The sequence below is a fragment of the Sciurus vulgaris genome (assembly GCF_902686455.1).
Source record: "Sciurus vulgaris genome assembly, chromosome: 2".
NCBI classification, from domain to species: domain Eukaryota; kingdom Metazoa; phylum Chordata; class Mammalia; order Rodentia; family Sciuridae; genus Sciurus; species Sciurus vulgaris.
In genome coordinates, this window is record NC_136462.1 from 28537600 (window position 1) to 28559721 (window position 22122).

At 40.6% G+C, this 22122-nt stretch overlaps 1 protein-coding gene across 19 annotated transcripts in view; it reads right to left on the reverse strand.

Moving 5' to 3' along the window:
• TTLL5 (tubulin tyrosine ligase like 5) overlaps positions 1-22122 on the reverse strand; it is a 270061-nt gene that overhangs the window by 199691 nt on the left and 48248 nt on the right. For all 19 annotated transcript variants that reach the window (XR_013762165.1, XM_079129213.1, XM_079129214.1 and 16 more), the window contains 3 exons: positions 15155-15256; positions 13354-13445; positions 12529-12636 (listed from right to left, as the gene is read on the reverse strand). Coding sequence is in view for 18 of the 19 variants with exons in the window: in XM_079129213.1 (XP_078985339.1) it covers positions 12529-12636; positions 13354-13445; positions 15155-15256 (302 nt within the window). In the remaining variant the exon portion in view is untranslated. The remainder of the gene's footprint in view (positions 1-12528; positions 12637-13353; positions 13446-15154; positions 15257-22122) is intronic.

Genomic DNA, 22122 nt, shown 5'->3' on the forward strand with positions numbered 1-22122 from the left:
AAACGTCTAGACCTCATCAATGAATTCAGCAAAATAGCAGGCTATAAAATCAACACACATAAATCTACAGCATTTTTATACGCAAGCGATGAAACAGCTGAAAGGGAAATGAGGAAAACAACTCCATTTGCAATAGCCTCCAAAAAAATAAAATACTTGGGTATCAATCTAACCAAAGAGGTAAAAGATCTCTACAATGAAAACTACAAAACACTGAAGAAAGAAATTAAGGAAGATCTTAGAAGATGGAAAGATCTCCCATGTTCTTGGATAGGCAGAATTAATATTGTCAAAATGGCCATAGTACCTAAAGTGCTGTACAGATTCAATGCAATTCCAATTAGAATCCCAATGACGTACCTCACAGAAATAGAGCAAGAAATCATGAAATTCATCTGGAAGAATAAGAAACCCAGAATAGCTAAAGCAATCCTTAGCAGGAAGAATGAAACAGGGGGTATCGCAATACCAGAACTTCAACTATACTACAAAGCAATAGTAACAAAAAAGGCATGGTATTGGCACCAACATAGACAGGTAGATCAATGGTACAGAATAGAGGACATGGACACAATCCCAAATAAATACAATTTTCTCATACTAGACAAACGTGCCAAAAATATGCAATGGAGAAAAATAGCCTCTTCAACAAATGGTGCTGGGAAAACTGGAAATCCATACCCAAAAGAATGAAACTAAACCCCTATCTCTCACCCTGCACAAAAATCAACTCACAATGGATCAAAGACCTTGAAATCAGACCAGAGACCCTGAATCTTATTGAAGAAAAAGTAGGTCCAAATCTTCAACCTGTTGGCTTAGGATCCAACAAGGACTCCCATAGCACAAGAAATAAAAGCAAGAATCAATAACTGGGATAGATTCAAACTAAATAGCTTTCTCTCAGCAAAGGAAACAGCAATGCGAAGAGAGAACCTACAGAGTGGGAGAATATCTTTGCCACTCATACTTCAGATAGAGCACTAATTTCCAGAACATATAAAGAACTCAAAAAACTACACCAAGAATACAAATAACCCAATCAACAAATGGGCTGAGGATATGAACAGACACTTCACAGAAGATCTACAAGCAATCAACAGATTTATGAAAAAATGTTCACCATCTTTAGTAATAAGAGAAATGCAAATCAAAACTACACTAAGATTCCATCTCACCCCAATTAGAATGGCGATTATCAAGAATACAAGCAACAATAGGTGTTGGCGAGGATGTGGGGAAAAAGGAACACTCATACATTGCTGGTGGGACTGCAAATTAGTGCAGCCACTCTGGAAAGCAGTGTGGAGATTCCTTAGAAAACTTGGAATGGACCTACCATTTGACCCAGCTATCCCACTCCTCGGCCTATACCCAAAGGACTTAAAATCAGCACACTACAGAAATACAGCCACATCAATGTTCATAGCAGCTCAATTCACAATAGCCAAACTATGGAACCAACCTAGATGCCCTTCAATTGATGAATGGATAAAGAAACTGTGGTATATATATACAATGGAATATTACTCAGCTATAAAGTATAATAAAATTATGGCATTTACAGGCAAATGGATGAAATTGGAGAATATCATGTTAAGTGAGATAAGCCAATCTCAAAAATCCAAAAGAGGAATGATCTCACTGATAAGCGGATGATGACACTTCATGGAGGGTGGGAGGGGGACAAGAATGGAGGAAGGAGGGGTATAGAGGGAAAAGAGAGGTGGGAGGGGTGAGGGGGAAGGAAAATATAACAGAATGAATCAAACATCATTACTCTATGTAAATATATGAATATGCAAATGGTATGCTGTTACTCCATGTACAAACTGAAACAACATGTATCCCATTTGTTTACAATAAAAATAAATTAAAAAAAAATAACAACAAAAAAAAAAAGATCTGAAAGGGCTGATCCAATCAACTCCCACCAAAAGCCTTAAAAACTCAGAGTATAAGTAATACATGGAAACAGAAGCACAAAATCTTTTAAGTTCAAGACATTAATCAGGTTCTAGAGAAGCTAATTTTAAAATATTATACAATTCCTGTTTATAGCACCAACTCTATTTGTGTTCCTAAGTTCCCCACAGAGAGCAACCTGACTCAACAAGAGCTAACAAGCAAGACTCTGCTGTGCTCATGGATAAAAAGCTGTTGAGAAAAGGAACGAAGCAAGTGCATCCAACATCAACTCTTCTCTGGGCTACCACAAACCTCCCTGCCATACCCTGAAAACAGAAAAATCTACTCAAGACTGTAGGGTCCTTCCATCACATTTTCTCAGACATAAGATCTTGCTTTTGCAACCTAGGTCAAGAAGATATTTAAACATAAAATATATTTATTATTTCGCCTCTCCTATGGTTTCAATCTCCCTTTGAACATAGAAGATAAAATACTTGGACTGTAGACAGAGAGTCAGAAGAGAAAAGAGGAAGCCAGGAATGGTAGAGCAGGCCTGTGACAAACCATCTCACACCATGACCATTTAAGGAGCGGGACAGAAAAAGATCAAATTTTCATAGTTTCTGGATTCTTTCCTGATTCTCTTCTTCAACCTCCCACCCCAACTATGGCAAGGAGCAAAACAAGACCCATGAGCAGGCTCTACTCCTAGATAGCCTGATTTTATTTAACAAACTCAGAGAAGAAAGGTTAACTTTGGAGACCTTCATATTATTACTAGTGAGATCCTCTCTGTAGAAATCACAGTGGTGTACTGTCTTGAAGTGCACATATCAAACAAGTTTCATAAGTGCTGCAGATGCTCAAACTTCCCACCCCAGGTCACTCAAAAAAATTACTTACACCTTTTCTCCAAGAAAAAAGACTAGCTTCCTTACTGTGATTAGAGGTCATGCCCACAGAACACAACAGAAATTTTCCAGAAATCCATTCTGAAACAAATTTCCTTGTTTCAAGAAGGGTTTTTTTTTTTTTTTCCTTTCATTTCTTAATCCTCTCAGAAAGAAAGAAAAGAAAAAGAAAAAGAAATGTAGACTTCTAAAAAGATGGCCTCAAAGACTCTCAGAACACTGGAAGTCTGAAGTTACATGATGTTGTCCCCAGAATCCTAGAAGGGGAATCTAGAGACCTGGTAGTCCTCATGACGCTGCACTGTGGAACCTGGGAAAGTCACTTCTCTCTCTGACACTTCTTTAGCAATCTTTGGTTTCCCTTGCCCTCTGTATTAATCACTGTTAATACCTGGATGCTCAGCAAATCTCTATCTTGTTTGTGCTGTGTGAGGACAAGAAGATATTTGTATTCTAAACCCTCTAGGGCAAAGTTTTCATGCATGTATTGGCTTCCATAGCAATTATATAGGATTCCAATGAATTTGCAAACTAATAAAAAATTACATGAGTGTTTGAGATGATATTTACCTTCAGGTAACTATATAAAATGTATATATCATCTATACTTTAAAATGTAAAGAAAAGGAAACTCCTTTACTCATCTATTTTGGTAGCAAATTCATACCTTTTATAGCCACTAGAATCCTCTGAATATCTTGCCCAACCTTCAATAATGCCACAGGATATTCCCACTTTATCCTGAGAAAAATCTTTTGCAATATAGCACCGACTAAGGCTAGAAAGGAAAAATTTGTACAACCCAGAAGTCCTTGTTGACATTATGCAAACAAGAAAGCACAATATCAGATTCAAGAAAATAACAGTCTCTTCAGTTTAAAAGATGAATTTAGTACAGGATTCAACTGTTTCATAAAGCAGTAATAATAATCATGGTATGAAGAACATAGTGAAAATAATGATTGATGCCTATATTAATCAGGTTTGTAGAATTAACCACAAATTAAGACATAGTTGGATTATCAATCCAGGAGAGCACTAAGCAAGCACCACATTTGCTTAACCATTTCCCCAAATCACAGGCAAATTACAGGAACCTCAGTGGAAACGTTGAGAACAAATATTTTGGTTAAGTGAAAGAGAAAAAAATTGTCCTAAGAGAGAAAACTCCCTTCACAGTGCTAAACTAATTTTCACCCCAGTGAATAAAACCTGTTGGTGCTAAATGATGTCTATGGGGAGCGTGCCATAGTAAAAAAGCTAACTACATCTGCATCAGGCTTGAATCTGCAGTAACCAAAGAGTGGAGAAGAAATACATGTGGCTACGTGACACCATTACAACACCAGCTCACTTAAAAGGCTGGATCAGGGAAGAGAAATGGGACAAAAAGACGCTGTGCATCTGTTTTCTCTCTTGAATAATCAACTCAGCCTGTGACAAGAGACTGAGACAGCAGCAGGCTACGAAAGCCCTCCTAATTATCCTTTTAATGAGGGCTGAACTTTTCTACCAATGCTAAAGATTATAAAAGGTAAAGAGAGGGTTGTGCTGAGAATATCAAGCTTCCTCACCTTTTCATTTTTGTGTGTTTAAGCAGCCAGGTCCAGAATTTCAAAACTTCAGTATCCAGGATGGGATTTACTAGTGTCCCTATCATCACTGGGTGCAAGCAAGCCAGGCTTTTCCTGTGCTGATAGTTCCTCTCTTTGTTCCTCTAATCAGAGCCACTATTTTCCAAGACAGTTGATACAACCTTATTTAGCATTTCCCCAGGACAATTTTCCTTGGTAGGAAAAATTTCCTTCAGCCCCTGGTCAAACCAAAGCAAACCTGAAAATGAGACTATTTGGGGTAAAAGGCTGCTTCACTGTACCTTCTGCTTCACATTCACACCCCTTTCTCCCCATTGCTTTAAACATGGCTTCTTAAAACAGCACTCTACATTTAGCTGTCTGAACTCTCTTAATTCCTGTTCACTCCCCAACCCATAAAAATCTGCTTCTGTGTCAACCATCTAGTAATGGACTGTTCTCACTGTGATCACCAAAGAAGGCCTTAACGACTAAACCCAAGTATCTGGAACTGTTGACACCTCCTACTTATAGGAACTTCCTTCCTCCTTGGGTTCCAGGACACTGCTCTCTTCTGATTCTCCTCTTAATCCTTCTCTTCTGACATCATCAGGTCTCGTTCTTGCTCAATTCTATTCTCTTCATGGGTAAGCTCATGTATTCTCATGACTACAATTAATATTATGAGGATAACATTTAACTATCTTTAGTCAAGTGTCTCCTAGATACCAAATCCATAATTCCAACTACCATTTAGACATTGTCACCAGCAAATCAGCACTTGGTATCTTTGCCCAAAATCATTTAGTTTCCTATCCTGGAAAATGGTGACCCCATTCACCAGGTCTCAAAGCTAGAAACACTCTCCCTGCCACCTCCCAAACCAAGTCTCTCTCTTTCTTTCTCTTAAACCCAACAGATCTCCTCTAACCCTTCAAAGGTATCATTTACAATGATGAAGCGAAAGACCTTAAGGTAAGTTTAATGAGTCTTGGTATCTGGATGCATCCACGTAACCCACACTTCCATCAGCCCATGCAGAATATTTCCATCACCCCGCACAGATTCCCTGTGCCCTTTCCTGGTAAATACCTGGCCTATTACCCCTAATCCTGACAACCACAATTCCTATTTTTTTTTCCACCATGGATTTGTTTTGCCTATCTAGAATTTCCTATAAATGGAATCATACAAAATATACTCTTCTGAGTCTGGCCTCTTTAGTTTAGCACGTTTTTGGGGTTCATCTACACTGTTTTTTGTCTTAACTGGTTTATTGAAGTATGACATATATAATAAAATTCACCCCTTTAAAGTGAACAGTTTGATGAGTTTTGATAAATGTATATAGTTGTTTAAACACTCAGTCAAGATACACGATAATTATCACAGTGTCCTCATGCCCCTTTGCAGTCAATCCCCACACTTCCCTCATTCCCCAGCAACCACATCTGATTTTTGTCTCCTTTTGACCTTTCCCAGAGAATCAAATAAATGGAATCAATATAGCCTTCTGAGATTGGCTTATTTCACTGTGCTTTTGAGATTTATTTACAAGTGCCAGTAATATAATTCATTTCTTTTTTTGCTGAGTAGTATTCTATAATATGAACATGCCACATGACATCCATTCAGCATTTGATGGCTATTTGGGTTGTTTCCAGTTGTAGGCCATTATGAATAAAGCTGCTGTAAATGTTTGTGCGGAGGTATCTGTGGGAGTGTACTGTTTCCTCTCTCCTGGGGAATCCTGAGTAGGAACGCCTGGTCACCTCGTGAAGATTCGCTATGCAGTTACTGCACCTACCATTAGCCTCCCCATTGCCATCAGAATTACCCTTCTAAAAAACCAAATCTGGCCAGGTGTGGTGGAGCACGCCTGTAATCCCAGCAACTTTGGAGGCTGAGGCAGGAGGATTATAAGTTCAAAGCCCTAAACAACTTAGCAAAACCCTGTTTCAAAAAATAGAAAGGGTTGGAGGTGTAGCTCAGTGCTACACCTGGGTTCAATCTCTGGTATAAAAAAAAAAAAAAAAAATCAAATCTATCACATTGAGACAGTGAATTGGTCCAGCAATAAATACTAATGTCAGATTGGTTCCTGAAGGATTTTAAATTGGTCATTGCTAGTAATACTGTACAGTACTCCCCCTGTTATAACTGTCATTTTGAGCTCTGGTTTGAATTAAGATAAAAGTTAAAGAAAACAAAAATAATCCTATTACTCTTTGCTCAGAAGCTTCCAGTAGCTATCTATTACCTACAGATGAACTTAAACTTGTCAGTCTTTTACAATCTGGTATTAATCCACCTGTATGACCTTATCTTCTAAACCCCCATTCCATGCTGGCTACATCTAGTCACACTTCATACCATTTCAAAAAATGCCACATCGTGTCCTGACACTGTATCTTGCTATCATACTCCCCTGTCAGAAATGACTTTCTGTGGCTCCCCTAGATAGAGGTGGTAACTCTGTGTATTCCAAGAGCATTATGCTCATTCTACTATTTGCTCTGTCATTTATCATTTCATGTTTGCTCTTTCCCATCCCATGAGGGCAAGGGCCATGTTTCCTTCATCCTTATATACCAAGCAGCCTGCTCCATAACCAACACACAGGAGAAGGAAGGAAGGAAAGAAGCAAGTGGGGGTGGGGGGAGAAGGAAGGAAGGAAGGAAAACAGAAAAGAAAAGAAAAGAAAAGAAAAGAAAAGAAGAAAAGAAAAGAAAGGAAGAAAAACTTAAGTTTAAAAAACCATACAGTTTTTGAGAAAGAAAATAATCTGCAGCTACTCCCCCCAAAATAACCTGATCCACATGACCTGAGAATAATATATACCACCAATCAAGAAGAAAATTAAAGAAATTCTCAATATAAATTTTACATATTAAAAATATATTAAGGAAAAACTGACAAAAGATGATCTAGGAGGAGAAAGGGGAAAAAAAAGATTTGACATAAAATAGTTCATCCAAGGCCTGAGAGATTATTAAACATGTCACACCACTAATTGTGGAAACAGTCCACTAACCCTCCCCAGAAATAAAGTCCCAGTTGAAGTTATAGTCCCAGAGGCAATGGAAAGTGCTGACATTAGCCAGTACTCACTGTCACTGAAATCCTTTTGTATAAAGGAAGTTCTTTTCACCTTGGCTTTGGATTCAAGTGTAAAAGTGAAGAGAGGTCTTTATAATGGGGTCCATGAGAAGAGTTTTGGAAAAAAGCAGACCAAGATCCCACATGAAAATGAATGAAATTAAAGAAAAAGGCCACAGACAATTTACTAGCTAGTCCAACAGATCAATATGGTATCTGGCTACCAGACATAAAGGCAGATTTGAGAGGATTATCTAGGAGAGGGTACTCTTGACTAGAGGGTAAGAGTGCCCTTTCAGAGTCCTGATCTGCTAGAAAGGATGATATCATTTTTCCTGAGATCTAGTTACAAGAGAGCAGAGGAGAATCCAGGATATGAGGCATGCCAAAAGTGGCAGGCTCATCAGAACTTGTCTTTATGTGGGTGGAGAAAGAGCCAGAGAGACCTGGCTCCCAAACTTGGTTTTGCCATTTATTAGCTGCATGACCTAGGATAACTTATTTAACCTTTCTAAATCTTTTTTTTAACCCATTTTATGGTATATGGTATAGGGTAAAATAAATACCGATGACACTGCTAGAACTGGAGGAAATCACCTTTGTTTGCTTGACAAACGGTAGGTACTTCCTATAACCTGCAAGTCCCTTCTAGGGTCAACTTCCCTTCCCATCTAAATAGAAGCAAGGAATAAACTGGAAAAGGAGATTATCTTGGGAAAAGTGAACACTTGACTTTCATTCTTTTTTAGTTGGAGGTCAAGTGGTTTACACTCTTGGAGAATGTGTACTACATACGTTCAGTCCTTCGATAGTCATTTGTGGGCCTGCTCCCTTTAAGATCTTCAGTTTACGCCGAGGAAGCCATAGAAGGCCAAACCAGATTTCATTCAACAAAGAGATGTACTGGGCATGGGTGGCCCTGAGCTCACGCCTCACTGGTCTCTGATTAAAACAAGGCCAGGCTGTAAGTTCCCTAAGTGGTCTCACTTCTGATCCACAGGATTCCACTGGATCACAGTGCATCACTTTAGCCATCTTCACACACAAAGATAAAACCACTGTCAGCAGGAACATCTTTAAAGGACAGCTAACATCCTGTTGTTTTTGGCTGTTTTTCTTCAACTGGTCAAAAGGCTGTTCTCATAGTCAGTTATCTCACAGTGCCAAGTCCCTTAGCATATTTTAAAAAGCTGCTATTGAAGCATATTATTTCACATATGGTCATATTTTCACCATCTTGGAAGGCAGTAAAGAATAACCGTCAAAAATCTGTTTCATTGAGGTGGGCATCGAACATTACATAAATGAAGTTTCATGATCAAGATACTACGATTACCACGATATAACTTCTGACGCCCAGCTCTCTGAAGCCCAGCTCTTCAGGCTGTCTCTTTTTTCACTCACTAGCTCTAAGACCTGAGACATGTTAATTTTTCAAGATCTCCCTTTGTATATATGAACTAATTATTTTCTAAAGTCTTTCTAGATGTACAAATCTATGAAAAAGCTTTAAATGACCATATTTACATCTGTACATAACACTGACAATATAACACAAGTATAGGTATGTACCACCCCATGTAAATTTTGGTTTGAGAGGGACAGATTGCTGATGATAATGCACTACTGAAAGACAGCAAGAACTGTCTTCAAACAGCAAGAACTGGGGGAAGAAAGCTAAAATGTATAAATAAAGGAATGAAAGGGAATATTGAAAGTATCTGGAAACAGAGTTAGACATCACAGGTGGTCGGGCAAGAAACAAACCACAGGACAGAAACAAGGTGGTAATGGAGTGCTCTTGGCACAGAGCCACAGATGGAAGGTCAGGGACAACAACCAAATGAATATAGGGAACTCCATCTCTGGACTATTTGCTTCTCCTGAAAGCACAACACTCTGTTGAAGCCAAAATCTTCTGGGAAGCTCTCAATTCCTGTTTATTCTAACACAAATGAAAGAGAGAAGGAAAAAAAAAAAAAAAAAGCTTACTCCTTGTAACTTAAACCCCAAGGGAAGCTAAGAGTCAGAGGGAAGCAAGGAGACACAAATATACACACGTATACGAAATCATATCTGACAGTGGAGGGGGGGGAGGTTAATGAAGCACACAAAATCCCAGGGCTGACAGGAAGTGGAATTAGAACCACAGAAGCCAAGAAGACAGTCAACAACTTAAAAAAGTCCAGATGCACTTGGTTTATTGAAGCTGAACACAAGCAGGAAGGGGAAGGGAGACCCATGCTGATCAAATGGACTTGGGGGGATTTCACCAATCAGAGAAAGTCACTGCTTCTTTCACATTGAAATGTTCTACTGACTTGAGGTTCAATAAATTCCTAAGCTTCCAAAAAATTAATCAGGTAATAAAACAAGTTAGAAAAAGAAACATTCAGGGAAGTTGCCATGATTAACTGATCAGAACAAAGATTTTCACACCAACAACTATGTGAAATTTATCCTCAAGTAGATGTGGAAGTATTTATTTATTACTTCAATCTGAGGTTTTGGAAGTTGACACTACATTCTATGCCCCCACTCCCATCCTCAGATTGTGATAATTCTAAGGGTTCTAGGCCCTTACCAACCCAGGTACATTGGGAAACCTACTGTCAAGCCACCAAAAAGCAATTAAAGCAAGTGCCAATTGTTCATTCAATGAACATTTCCATGTATCCTCTAAGAATAAATGATGCTGCCTGGCACTGCAGGGGCAAAACCAATGGAGTCACTGTTACTGTCCTCAAGAAGCTTCCAGTTCATTTGGAGAGAGACAGACACAAAGATGACACCAGATGACACACAGGTACTACTGCAAAGTTATGAACAGAGTGCTGGTTAGAGGATGGGAGAGTCTAACCCTGACTAGTAGAGTTGGAAAAAGGTCAGCCGAGAATTGGGTTTGTCTTGAAGGATGTCAGTGAGCTATTAGGTAAAGTAACATGAGAAATGGAGACCAGACACAGAATAAACAGCAGGTACAAAGGCAAAGGGGTAGAAAAAGTCCTCGGAGGCCCAGGGAAATGGCAGAAGATTTGGCTCGACCAATCCTTCAGTGACTGTTAAGAATTCAAGAATAAACTCGGAGACAACCGGGGAAGTATACACGTAAACAAAGCATTGCAACACGAAGGAGGGAATACGAGCAGGCGCTACGTTAGGCAAGGTTTCCAGAGGCAAGGTGGAGCTAAGTCTTAGACAAGAAATGAGAGTGTGCAAGGCAGACTGTAGGGTGCTCTAGCTGGAGAGCAAAACTGAGACCCGAGACACGAAAGCTTGGTGTGCTCAAGAGATACAGTAGGGAACTGCTGAAGTATAAGGTACAAGAGGGAAAAGAGAATTCTAGAAAAGTCAGCTGTGATCAGATCCTTAGAGACTGTAAAGGTCATATAGTTTCTATTTTACTACTTAAGCTTTGGGAGTCACTTAGGAAGACATCAACATCTGGATACACACTTTAATAATATACTACAACCTCTTTTTTCCCTGTGCAACTGTAGGTCCTGATTTATCCACAGCTTCTATTCAGAGTTTCAATAGTACATCTATTTTAGTGCTTCTTGAGTACAGGCTACTATGATAACCCATTAAAGAAATTAAGAAATATAATGTATAATTATAAAAAATAATTTAAAAAGAAGTTATTGAGTTTAGCATAAGGGCCTGACATGGTGCCAAACACTGCATACATGATTTCATTCCATCTTCATGAGCCTATTAGAAGATAGATACCATCGTTGCTGCCACCTTATAGTTGAGAAAGCAGGATTAGAAAAGCTTGCTGAAAGTCACCCAACTAGTAAGGGGTGCAAATGGATTTCAAATGAAGGCCATCAGACCACTGGGCATAGCGCCACATGCCTACAATCCCAGTGACTTGGGAGGCTAAAGCAGGACCATCACACGTTCAAGGCTAGCTTTGGCAACTTGGCAAAACTCTGTCTCAAAATAAAAAATAAAAAGGGGCAGGAAAGTAGCTCGGTGGTAGAGCACCCCTGGGTTCAATCCCAATACCAATAAATAAAAGAAAGAAAAAAAAAATGAAGGCTGTCAGGCTCTAAAGGCCATGTTCTTTTTTCTCCACGATTTACTGATGCATCAGAGTTGTACATAATGGAGGGGTTTGTTCATACATACATACAATAAAAGACAATTTGGCCAATATCATTCCCCAATATGTCCCCTTTCCTCCCTCTCCTCTCTCCCCTTTCTTCTCCTGTTGCTCTGCCTCCTGAGCAAGCTGTACCTCTGATGTCCTTGCTGGCTGTATTAGTCACACCGCACTTAAGCATTCTCTGTACTGGTGGGTGACCCTGGCACACTTTACTAACCAGGCCTCAGAGCGGCTGAAATCTTATGTGATTTTAGAGATGTCCACACTGGCAGTTATTAACAAGCTCCTATCCACAAAGACAGCAAATATATACAGGCACCCTCAGTGCCACTGTCACAGCTAGCAGGTCCGAAGGAAACAGGTTTGCTGTTTCGGTGCTTGCGAACTGTTTATTTCTCCTTCTCTGTGCCATCAGGTTGGGGGTGAAGTAAAAGGGGATGGGGGAGGAGGAGGAAGAAGAAAAAGCAGGAGTGGGAGGAGGGGAAAGGAACTCACTAGAAAGAAGACTAAAACAAAAAGGAGGAGTCATCAGAAAATGGAAGAAAGCACACACTGGTACCAGCCAGAGCATTTTGGAACAGCTCCCAGTCTGGCTGCCAAAGAGCTCTGGAATATATTTGTTAGAGCTGGATTCCTGTACAGTCCGTTGCAGACTTTTTCTGACTGCATGACAGAGAGACCCACAATTCAGTTCTAATCCCTGCTTCCCACACAGAAAGAGAGTTACTCCCAGGGGGAATTCCAGCTAAGCTCACCACTGGCCTCTTAGCGGGATCTGCACACTACCTGATCTCAGAGAGAAAGTGCACCAAGGAACTCTCACTCCCGAAAAATCATTAAGATTCTCTACCCCAGAACTCATCCCAACTCCCCAAGACCCTCTTCACAAAACACACAAGCCTCTTGCAGAGTGCCTTACCAAAACAGCTGCTGCGATGAGGGACAAAGGTTTTACAAGCTGTAGCAATAGCTAGCTCAGCAGAGATGATAGTCTTGATGATCAGGTCTTCCACATGGGCCATCAATGCTGGAAAAAAAAATGTAAATCTGAAGAAAGACCTGGTTCCTAGCAGGAACAGATTCCAGGTCACAATCTAATTGGAAAAGCATGTGTGCTCAATCGGGAAAAAAGAGAAAAAATAAAAAATAAAAACAACAACTCTATACAGCAGTATTCAGAATACACCCAACAGGGACAGCTATATCCATAAATAGGTTGATGCAGTCAAGAATGGAAATGTCTGGGGATGCACTCAGGCAGCCTTCCTTTGACAGAAGACAGACACAGAATGGAAAAGGAGCCTCTGTCTCTTCCCCTCCTCCCCTATCACCCTTTCTCTTGTGAACTGAGGTAGTTTCTTTGCCAGGTGCTTCCCATCTGCTCAAGGTTTAGCAATGTGCCCATTTTGACTTCTAAGTCTTGTATTCAGACTCCACTCTGCCCATTCATTCTCCAACTTAGCAACAGGAATGAGAGATTAACTCAGGGACAATGTAGTGGGAAGCAATTTATTAAAAAGCTGACAATTTAGTGAATTCACCCTTCACTGAAGATTAAAGCAGAAAGTTATCTTCCAAACTAGAAACAAGAAAAAGGAAATGGGGTTACAGAAAAAGTAACACCAAGAACAATCATCCCACTGGATACCTAAGCAATACACTGTAGTTAGGAGTGGAACTCCTGGCAAGAGGCCATGGTAAGGTTGTACAAAGTCAGGAAGGAAAATGATCTGGTACTACTCACCAGTTGTGTCTCTGCCTTCCTGTTTCAGGTACCTAAGCATAGCACTCATGCTCCATTTGTTCCCATAATCCTCCACTTCTGGATCATCACAACTGAAACAAAGTAATGAATCGAAGTCATATGCCCCCAGGCCTGGCTAAAAAAAAACAAGATTCTTTATGAACAATTTTCTTGGTCCTTTGAAGTTTTTAGAAAAACACTCACTTTGTTGATTTCCTCTCACCCAATTTTTCTCAGTCCTTCTTGTCATGCTTATGTGGAAATTAAAATGCATATAGTGTCCCTTATTGAAAATGGTAAGGGAGAAGGCAGCAAATTCTTCCTTAACCAAATAATTATGCATCATGAAAGAGTGGAAGAAACATGTGAAAGGATATAAGCAAATTTAAGAATGGTTGCAATAATTTAACAAAAAATGGATTAACAATCAAGCCTTTAAAGTGAATGTCACTCAAGTGCACCGAGTCCACGAAACCACCCTGAATGCCATTTTCAGACCAAACTGAGTTGGAATGGGTTAGTGAGCTAATCGAGCACAACACTTTAAAGGGCTCACCCTACACAGAACTGCTTTGGCATGTGAAGGAAGCTCCCTCCTCTCCAGTGGTGGACTGGGCCTTCTTCCTACCTTCCGAGGCACCAAGTAGGGAGAGTGCACTAGAGTGGCAGGAAGAGCAATGAAGCACCCACTGCGACAGTGCACGAAGGCAGTGACTCCCACAGAGACTGTGAGTCCTGGCACCTGCAACACGTGCTCTGTGGCTGCGCCCCCTCCCTCCCGCCGTCCCACCTCGCTGCACCTCTCTCATCTTCCAAGGGGAAGGATGTGATGTCTTTGACCAACTAACCCGGCCCACAGGACACTCGTGGGGCCTAAGAGCTTTAGCACCTATCCCAACACTTCCGGATTCCTTCCTTCTTTCTTTCCCTGGACCTACTAGGCACCTATTTTTAGCCTGAGGAGAAAGTGACTGTTTGGGTTTCTTTTCTGTTTTTTCACTTTTTGGCAAAATTACCAGCATGAAAGAAAATTAAGCAAAAAGAACATTTTGACACAGCTGGGTTGGTGCTCCCTTCTGACACAATCTTTTCTGAGATGTCCTCATTTCTCTTTTAATTTTCTTCCTAATTTTTTTCCTGATCATATAAGTACTTGTTTTAGAAAATACGTAAGAGCACACAGAAAGAAAATAAAAATCACCCACCTGCAATCCCACTCCCTATAGTTAAGTAGTACATATCCTTTTCTCTTTTCCACCTCTAGCAAAAATAAATAACTCTAGCTATCAGAAATATTCATGCAAGAAATTCAGTTCCATGTACTGCCTCATAATGTGCTTTTCCACCTAACAATACACAGTAATAAACATTCTTTACTTCTGATCCTATGCGTACAACCCTCATTTAAGGTTAAGTTTCTAGAAATGGAACTGCTGGGTCCAAGAGTACAGATATTTGTCAAGTTCTGGGTATGTTTTCCAAGTGCTGAAATGACTTCACTTGTTGACTTCTCAACGTTCTATATGCCTATGAAATTACTACTCGTGAGGGGAAGACAATGAAGAACACAAAATGATGAAAGCACGTTTTAGTAGAGAAAGGTGACCCTGCAGCAGGGCAAACAGTGGGGCAGCAGCACCAGGTACGCCTCACAACTGTCACATGACCCTGACAGCTTTCCATAAGTGTTACATGAACAGAAACCTCACATGGAGCCCCAGAGCAGCACTTTAACTTTCTACTATTAAACACCATGTCTCAATCTGCCTTCCCTGCTTTCTGGCTCAGACACAGCCAGTACCTCACATAGTCTCCACTCTTCTTGTTCACGCTGTAGTTTGTCAGGTGCATGAACTGGTTCCGAATGTTCTTGGCTCCTTGGTCGTATCGCACAGTGGCAAACCTGAAAGAAGGGACACATGTTAAAAGCCAGGAACAGAGGTTCAAGGACACAGGCTAGGGCTGTGAGGGTCAACCATATCACAATGATAAAGGAAATGCTAAATGCCTCCCAACTCCCAACCCCAGGCTGCTTAATATATGTCACATATTAATTCAATCCTTGGAACAACTCTATGAAGTAGGTCTTATTATCTCTAATCTATAAAATAGATAGGAAAACTAAATGTGACTTGGAGAGATGAAGCAACTTGCCCCTAATCCAAAATCCATTATCTTAATCACTATGAGATGCTGCATCTCTTATACAAAACCTTGTATGAATAGGAAGGATACAAATGGAAAATAATTATGCCCAACCTGAAAAATTATGTAAAGGATGCTATGGATGATGGGGCATTAGCTGGTAAAGAAGTATCTACTGAGTGTCCCCACAGTGCCTGATACTAAACTCCATGGAGAAAAAGTACGCAAAAAGAAAACGGGAACAGCACAGAAATGTACAGACACAGAACTCACACCCACAGAAAGAACAGAACTGAACTGTAATATTCATTTAAAAAGAACAATAATGGTAACAGTAGACAAAGCAGAACAGCATAAATATGGGCACAGTGCAAGAGACTAATTCTTAAATTTGGAATGAAGGCATAGAGGGATTAAACATGGAACCCACTGAAAACAGGGAAGTAACTTGATATCCTGCACTACTATCAAAAGAAGACCAAGGCATAAAATACATATGCCTCTGAAGAAACTAAGCAGGGAAAGAGAAAACTTTCCAGTGATGCTCAATATCAACAAAAGGCCATTCAAGGCAAATAATTATGGTAAATATCAATCCCTGTTTACATACCTCTATAACCATACCACCCTCCCCTCAAGTGGTTTTCCCAAGAGGTATATTCCAAGTGTGTGAAAAAAACCTGGAAGGCCACAAGTTTATTTTCAGATGATTTACAAATTATTTACATATGCTTACCCAGACTATGAAGTCAACATGAATTTTTACCACATTAAAGGTCAGCATTTAAAAATTTTCCTCTTCTCTATTTCTTCTCACCCACCCACCATCTCCGCTCCCTAATTCCCTGCTCCAGAAATAAACAAGAGCCAAAGAAAGGAAAGTGAAAAGAAAAAAAAAAAAAAAAAAAAAAAAGGACTTAACTCAAAAACTAAAATAAACAAACATGAGACCAGGAAAAAGGATGTGGACAAAGAAAATTCTGACCAGGCATATATGGCTCAAGGACAAGAGTTTGACAAGCATTATGTCTATGCTTGAGAGAGACTTCAGATTTTCCAGAAACTACTAGGAGTTATCACTACTCTCCATCGTGTCACTTGTGGTGAGTAAACTCACTTCTGCATGCTAGTCTTCGTCCTCCAAGTGGGAACAAGACAACAACTCTGAATTCTTACGAAATGCAAAGGGGCACAGCCTGGCCCCCAGAGGCTACCAGCCTTGACCAGACGTTTCCTCACAGTGACATCCTCCTCTCTCCCAAAAAAGTAATGAATGCCAGGGAGGAGAAAGGTTCTGCTTCAGGAAAAGAGGGTCTTCACCCTCTGACTTTGGGTATCTGATCTACCTTGGTCAACAGGAAAAGCCTGGTAAAAGCCCAGAGTAAGCTGCATCTGTTAAGCAAGACATCTGTCACTCCTGGCTCATTTTCTCAAGAGCATACCTTTTTACAAAACCATCTATCTTCTTTCTCATCTTTCTTTTGCTGGGGTGCTTCATTCTGAACCCTAGCAAAGAAGATATTACTAATGTCACAGAATGAGCTTCTATAGAAAGGAGGAAGAATTAGAGGGAAAAGCTTCAGCTTAGCAGAAAAGTTCCACAGGACAAAGGCATTGCTATTTACTAATCCAGTGGACGAGCAGAAGACCATATAGAGGAGAGGCAGGGATGTGTGCTCACCCCACCTCCCAACCAGTTAGATCTTATAGCTCTCACTAAAGCCAGATTAAACAGATCTTATGCATCTCAGATCACCAATTCCTTCAAATTGTCCAGACCAAAGTCACAGTAGTCTCAGATCTGGTCTACTAGTCAAGTTCTGATTATCTGATTAACCTGCAAAGGCTTCTGTTTTGTTTTTTAATTTGAATTACTTGATCAACATTCCTTCTTGCAGCCCAGTGGCAGCCAGGGCCCACATAAGTAAATGGTCTATGGTGTGGGAAGGGAAACCCCAGGCTGCACAGGAGGTTATCTAAGTAGGGCCACAGCCCCACGGGGCTCTAAATCCACACAGGGAGAGTGTGTGAGTGGGTAATGGACTGGCAAGGTCAGGAGATGGACTACATTAGAGGGAACTAAGTAAATAAATAAATATGTTGAAGATAATGGAACACAGATTTCTCACTGTTGGAGCTGACACACAAAAATACAGAAAGGGAAAAAGCTACTACATGCCCTGTAGTTTTGAACTTGAATTGGAAGTACTAATCTGAACTCCTACTTTCAATGTATGGAGATAAAAAAATATAGATGTGAATGTGCATATGTACATAAACACACAGGCATGCTTTCTAGGGCTGTCCATCGCAAGGTCCTAGAGTGATGAATCCACCTAGCATCCACGTCTTCATTTCTTTTTTTTTTTTTTTTTTTTATTGTAAACAAATGGGATACATGTTGTTTCTGTTTGTACATGGAGTAACAGCATACCATTTGCGTAGTCATACATTTACATAGGGTAATGGTATTTGATTCATTCTGTTATTTTTTCCTTCCCCCCCACCCCTCCCACCCCTCTTTTCCCTCTATATAGTCCCTCCTTCCTCCATTCTTGCCCCCCTCCACCCCCCATTATGTGTCATCATCCACTTATCAGCGAGATCATTTGTCCTTTGGTTTCTTGAGAATGGCTTATCTCACTTAGCATGATATTCCAATTTCATCCATTTGTCTGCAAATGCCATAATTTTATTATTCTTTATAGCTGAGTAATATTCCATTGTGTATATATATATATATATATATACCACAGTTTCTTTATCCATTCATCAATTGAAGGACATCTAGGTTGGTTCCACAATCTGGTTATTGTGAATTGAGCAGCAATGAACGTTGATGTGGCTGTATCTCTCTAGTATGCTGATTTTAAGTCCTTTGGGTACAGGCCAAGGAGTGGGATAGCTGGGTCAAATGGTGGTTCCATTCTAAGCTTTCTGAGGAATCTCCATACTGCTTTCCAGAGTGGCTGCACTAATTTGCAGCCCCACCAGCAATGTATGAGTGTACCTTTTTCCCCACATCCTCGCCAACACCTATTGTTGCTTCACATCTTCATTTCTAAAGACTATTCTCCACAACAGAGCAACAAGTGCTCCTTGGAGATAAGATTGATTCCAGGGCTAGATAAGAGAAGAACAAGATGAGCCTAAAACACCTTGTGCTCAAAGAAAAATGGGGATAATCAAGAAGTCACAAAAAGCTAGCTTAAAGGAGCTCCCAGTGGCCAAATCTGAGAAAACTGAAGCACCAAAATAAGTTGTAATAATAAAGGAACCCATTCAATAAAATAGGAATCTTTGAGTCTGCTTGAGTCTGCACTGGTATAAATAAATGAATAAACACAGGGAAGAAGAGAAAGCTTTTCTTTGAAGTAAAATGCCAAATGATAAAAGCAAAAGGAATGATGTAAATAGAAAGCCATTATTGGACAACCACTACAGAAATAATTCATTCAGGCAAGAAATATCAGTAGGCATTAAAAGTACTGAATGAAAAGTAGGGGGTAGAGCACTTGCTTAGTATGTATGAGGCCCAGGCTTGATCCCTCACACCACCAAAAAAAAAAAAAAAAAAAAAAAAAACGTAGGTGAAATACAAAATGAGATTTTACATAGTATCTCCTCAGAAAATACTATGAAGGGAAAGACAAAGTAACTTTGCAGTGGATGAATCTGATAGACACCACCCTCACCAAGCAGTCCACACTAAACAGTTACCATGTGCCTTCAGATATAATGCAATGAGAACTACCATCACTTCTGTGGTATTCTGGCCCCAAAGGCACAACCTAGGTTTAATCATGAGAAAATATAGACAAACCCAAATTGAGGGACAATCTACAAAATGACTGCCTATAATCTTCAAAACTGCTGAGGTCGTGAAAGTCAAAGAAAGAAAGGCTGAGGAGCTGACCCAGACTGAAGAAGTCAAAAGCAATGACAATTAAACCTAATATGCAATCCTTGCTTGGGTCCTTTTGTTATGAATAACATTAATGAATAAATGGCAGAATGTGAGATGGGGTCTCTGGACACGAAGTAAAAAGCAGTCCTTCACCCCATCCTACAAGTTTGAAATAGTTTCAAAATTTGAAGTCTAAAAAATTAAGTTTCACGAGAAAGAAATCTCCCTTTAAAAAAAAAAAAAAAAAAAAAAAAAAATCACTGATCCCAGCATCAGTGGCCTACTGGCACGACACGGCAGGCTCCCTCAAGTGGGACAGGTGCTCTCCTACTCTGCGGTCTCCACCTGGCCAACTGTCTAGAGGCGATGTGACCTTTAAACCAGATCTTCACACATATTATTAAAGTTCACCCTATTTAGGTCTAAAGATTTCAACACAGTTTCTATATTAGCAACAAAGTAAAAAATATAACACTTTAATCGGCAACCCTGGGGCCAAATTTGCAAATACTTAATATAACGGTAGGCTGAAATTTACAGGATGAATTGAGTTTTGAATCTCTCTTTTAATAAAATGAAAATTTAGGAAAACTCTCAGAACAAAATTTCACAGCCTTGACCTTTAAGCCAAGAAAAGGTAGTGGGGCAGGTGCGGGAGGGGGTATTGCTTTCTTGGCTAACTCTGAAACCCTGGGTGCTACTGAGCAGCCTACTGACAAACACAGAACCATATGCCTTGTTTTTTTTTAAAACCACTCTAAAAAACAAATATGCATTATCTCTATTCTGACAATAAATTCTTAAAAGCTACACTTTCTTTTTGTTTTCTAAAGTTTCTTACTTGGAATCAAAACAATGGTAATGATTTGTCTAGAAATCAGGTGTGTGCGTGTCTGAAGAAAAGATTTCAACTTAGGACCATTCGACTTACAATTTTCAACTTTCCAGAGATGCAAAGGGGACAGCGTTCAGTAGAAACCATACTTTAAATCTTGGACTTCTCTCTTCCCAGGCTAGTGCCGTGCACCACGATGCCCTCTGGAGAGGCTGGGCTGCATGGAGAGCTGCAGCCCTGAGAAGCCTCGCCGATGGAGAGATTGACAACCCATCCTCCACGTGGGCCATGTGGTGAGCGGGGTAGAAGTAGTAATGCATTTTCAATTTATGACATTTCTAAAAATATATGATGGATTTATCAGGGCAAATACCATAATCAAGGAGTATCTGTAGTAGTAATTATAAGCATAAACCAAAAGTGCACCCGAGTTGCTTGTTCCAAGGTCTAAATGGGAAAGCAAGCAGAGAGGGTCAGTGGGATCTTGTCAACTCTCTTCCCCTATTCGAAATCTACTGTGTTCTTCTCAGACTCTGACACCATGTGCTCCTAAGGTCAGAGTCACAGAGGCTAGATGCAGGACAGTTAAGCCTCTTCTTCAATAGTTTTTCTACATTCACTACAAATGTACAGAAAGGAGGAGGCCAGGCCAAAGGAGACCCTGGCTGCGGCACATGAGTTATCGTTCAGCAGGTGTAGCCATTCTGAGCCAGAGAGGCCTGGACAAGGAAGGGACTGCACCTCAGGCAGCCTTGCCAGGAGCCACTGGGCTTCATCCTGGCTTGACCCAGAAAAATCTTACGGAAGAGAGCAAGAGGCCCAAGAGCTCTCTGATCTGCTGTCCACCAGCTGCAGCTCAGAGGCTGCCAAACACTGCAGTGACTCGGCAGCGCCCAGCAGAGCCGTCTGGGAGGGGATTACCAGCCTGATCCTCTGTCCTCAGAGCCAGAAATGACTCAAACTTCACAAACAGCATGGGCCTGCCAGGGAGGGTGACAATGAGCACTGGAAAGGATTTCTCCCCCTTTCTGGTGTCTCTTCCCCCCCACTTGCTGCTGTGGCAGATTCTGGACAGTATGCAGCCTGTGAGGTAATCTGAATTCCTTGGCAACCAGCGAGTACCTGAATTCTTTCAAAACCACAGGAATCCAACAGAGAAAAGGTAAATATCCCTGCGGAGCCAGTGTTAATTAGCAAGGAAGGCTACTGAAGAAGGAACTGGGGGTGGGGAGAGGGGAAGGCAGTACAAATGTTTGGGGTCTTTTCTGCATTTCTGCTGAATAATATGGCTGAGGTAGAAAAAGAAGCAGTTCTATTTGAGACCTATTCAGGGTCCCCTGGGTCCAACAACGTGGGTGGAATGCTCTTGGTTCCCCACTGGACACTTTCATGTTCCCCAAAGTGTTACTGCTACCCATCACTGGGTCTCTGACAACACATATGTTTTTCAACTCAAATTCTGTTCTGATTTTTTTTAACTTTTTATTTTCCCTGTTTCAGTGCAAATTTGGATATAGCTTTGTCTCCAAAAGTACTTTGTCAAATTATTTAAGCCCCATATTGGATCCACCAAAAGCTGTAAAATCCAGGACAAAGTCTTCTTAAGATTCCACTCCGAAAGGAAAAGGAATCTCCACCATTTTGGTGAGAACAGCACCCCTCCTTGGAAACCGAGTGTCCCCTGCTGGTGCAAAAGGGCAACGTGCATGGGGAATTGGAAAGCTGGGTGCAGCTCTGGGGCGCCACACCAGACCACAAGACGCCGGACCCAAACTCCAGAAAGGCAATTCCATTTTCACATCTCTTCAATATTCTACCCACATAAAAGAAAACAGTGAGAGCTTCCAGTGGAAATAAAACAAGGACAACTGAAAGCTCTAAC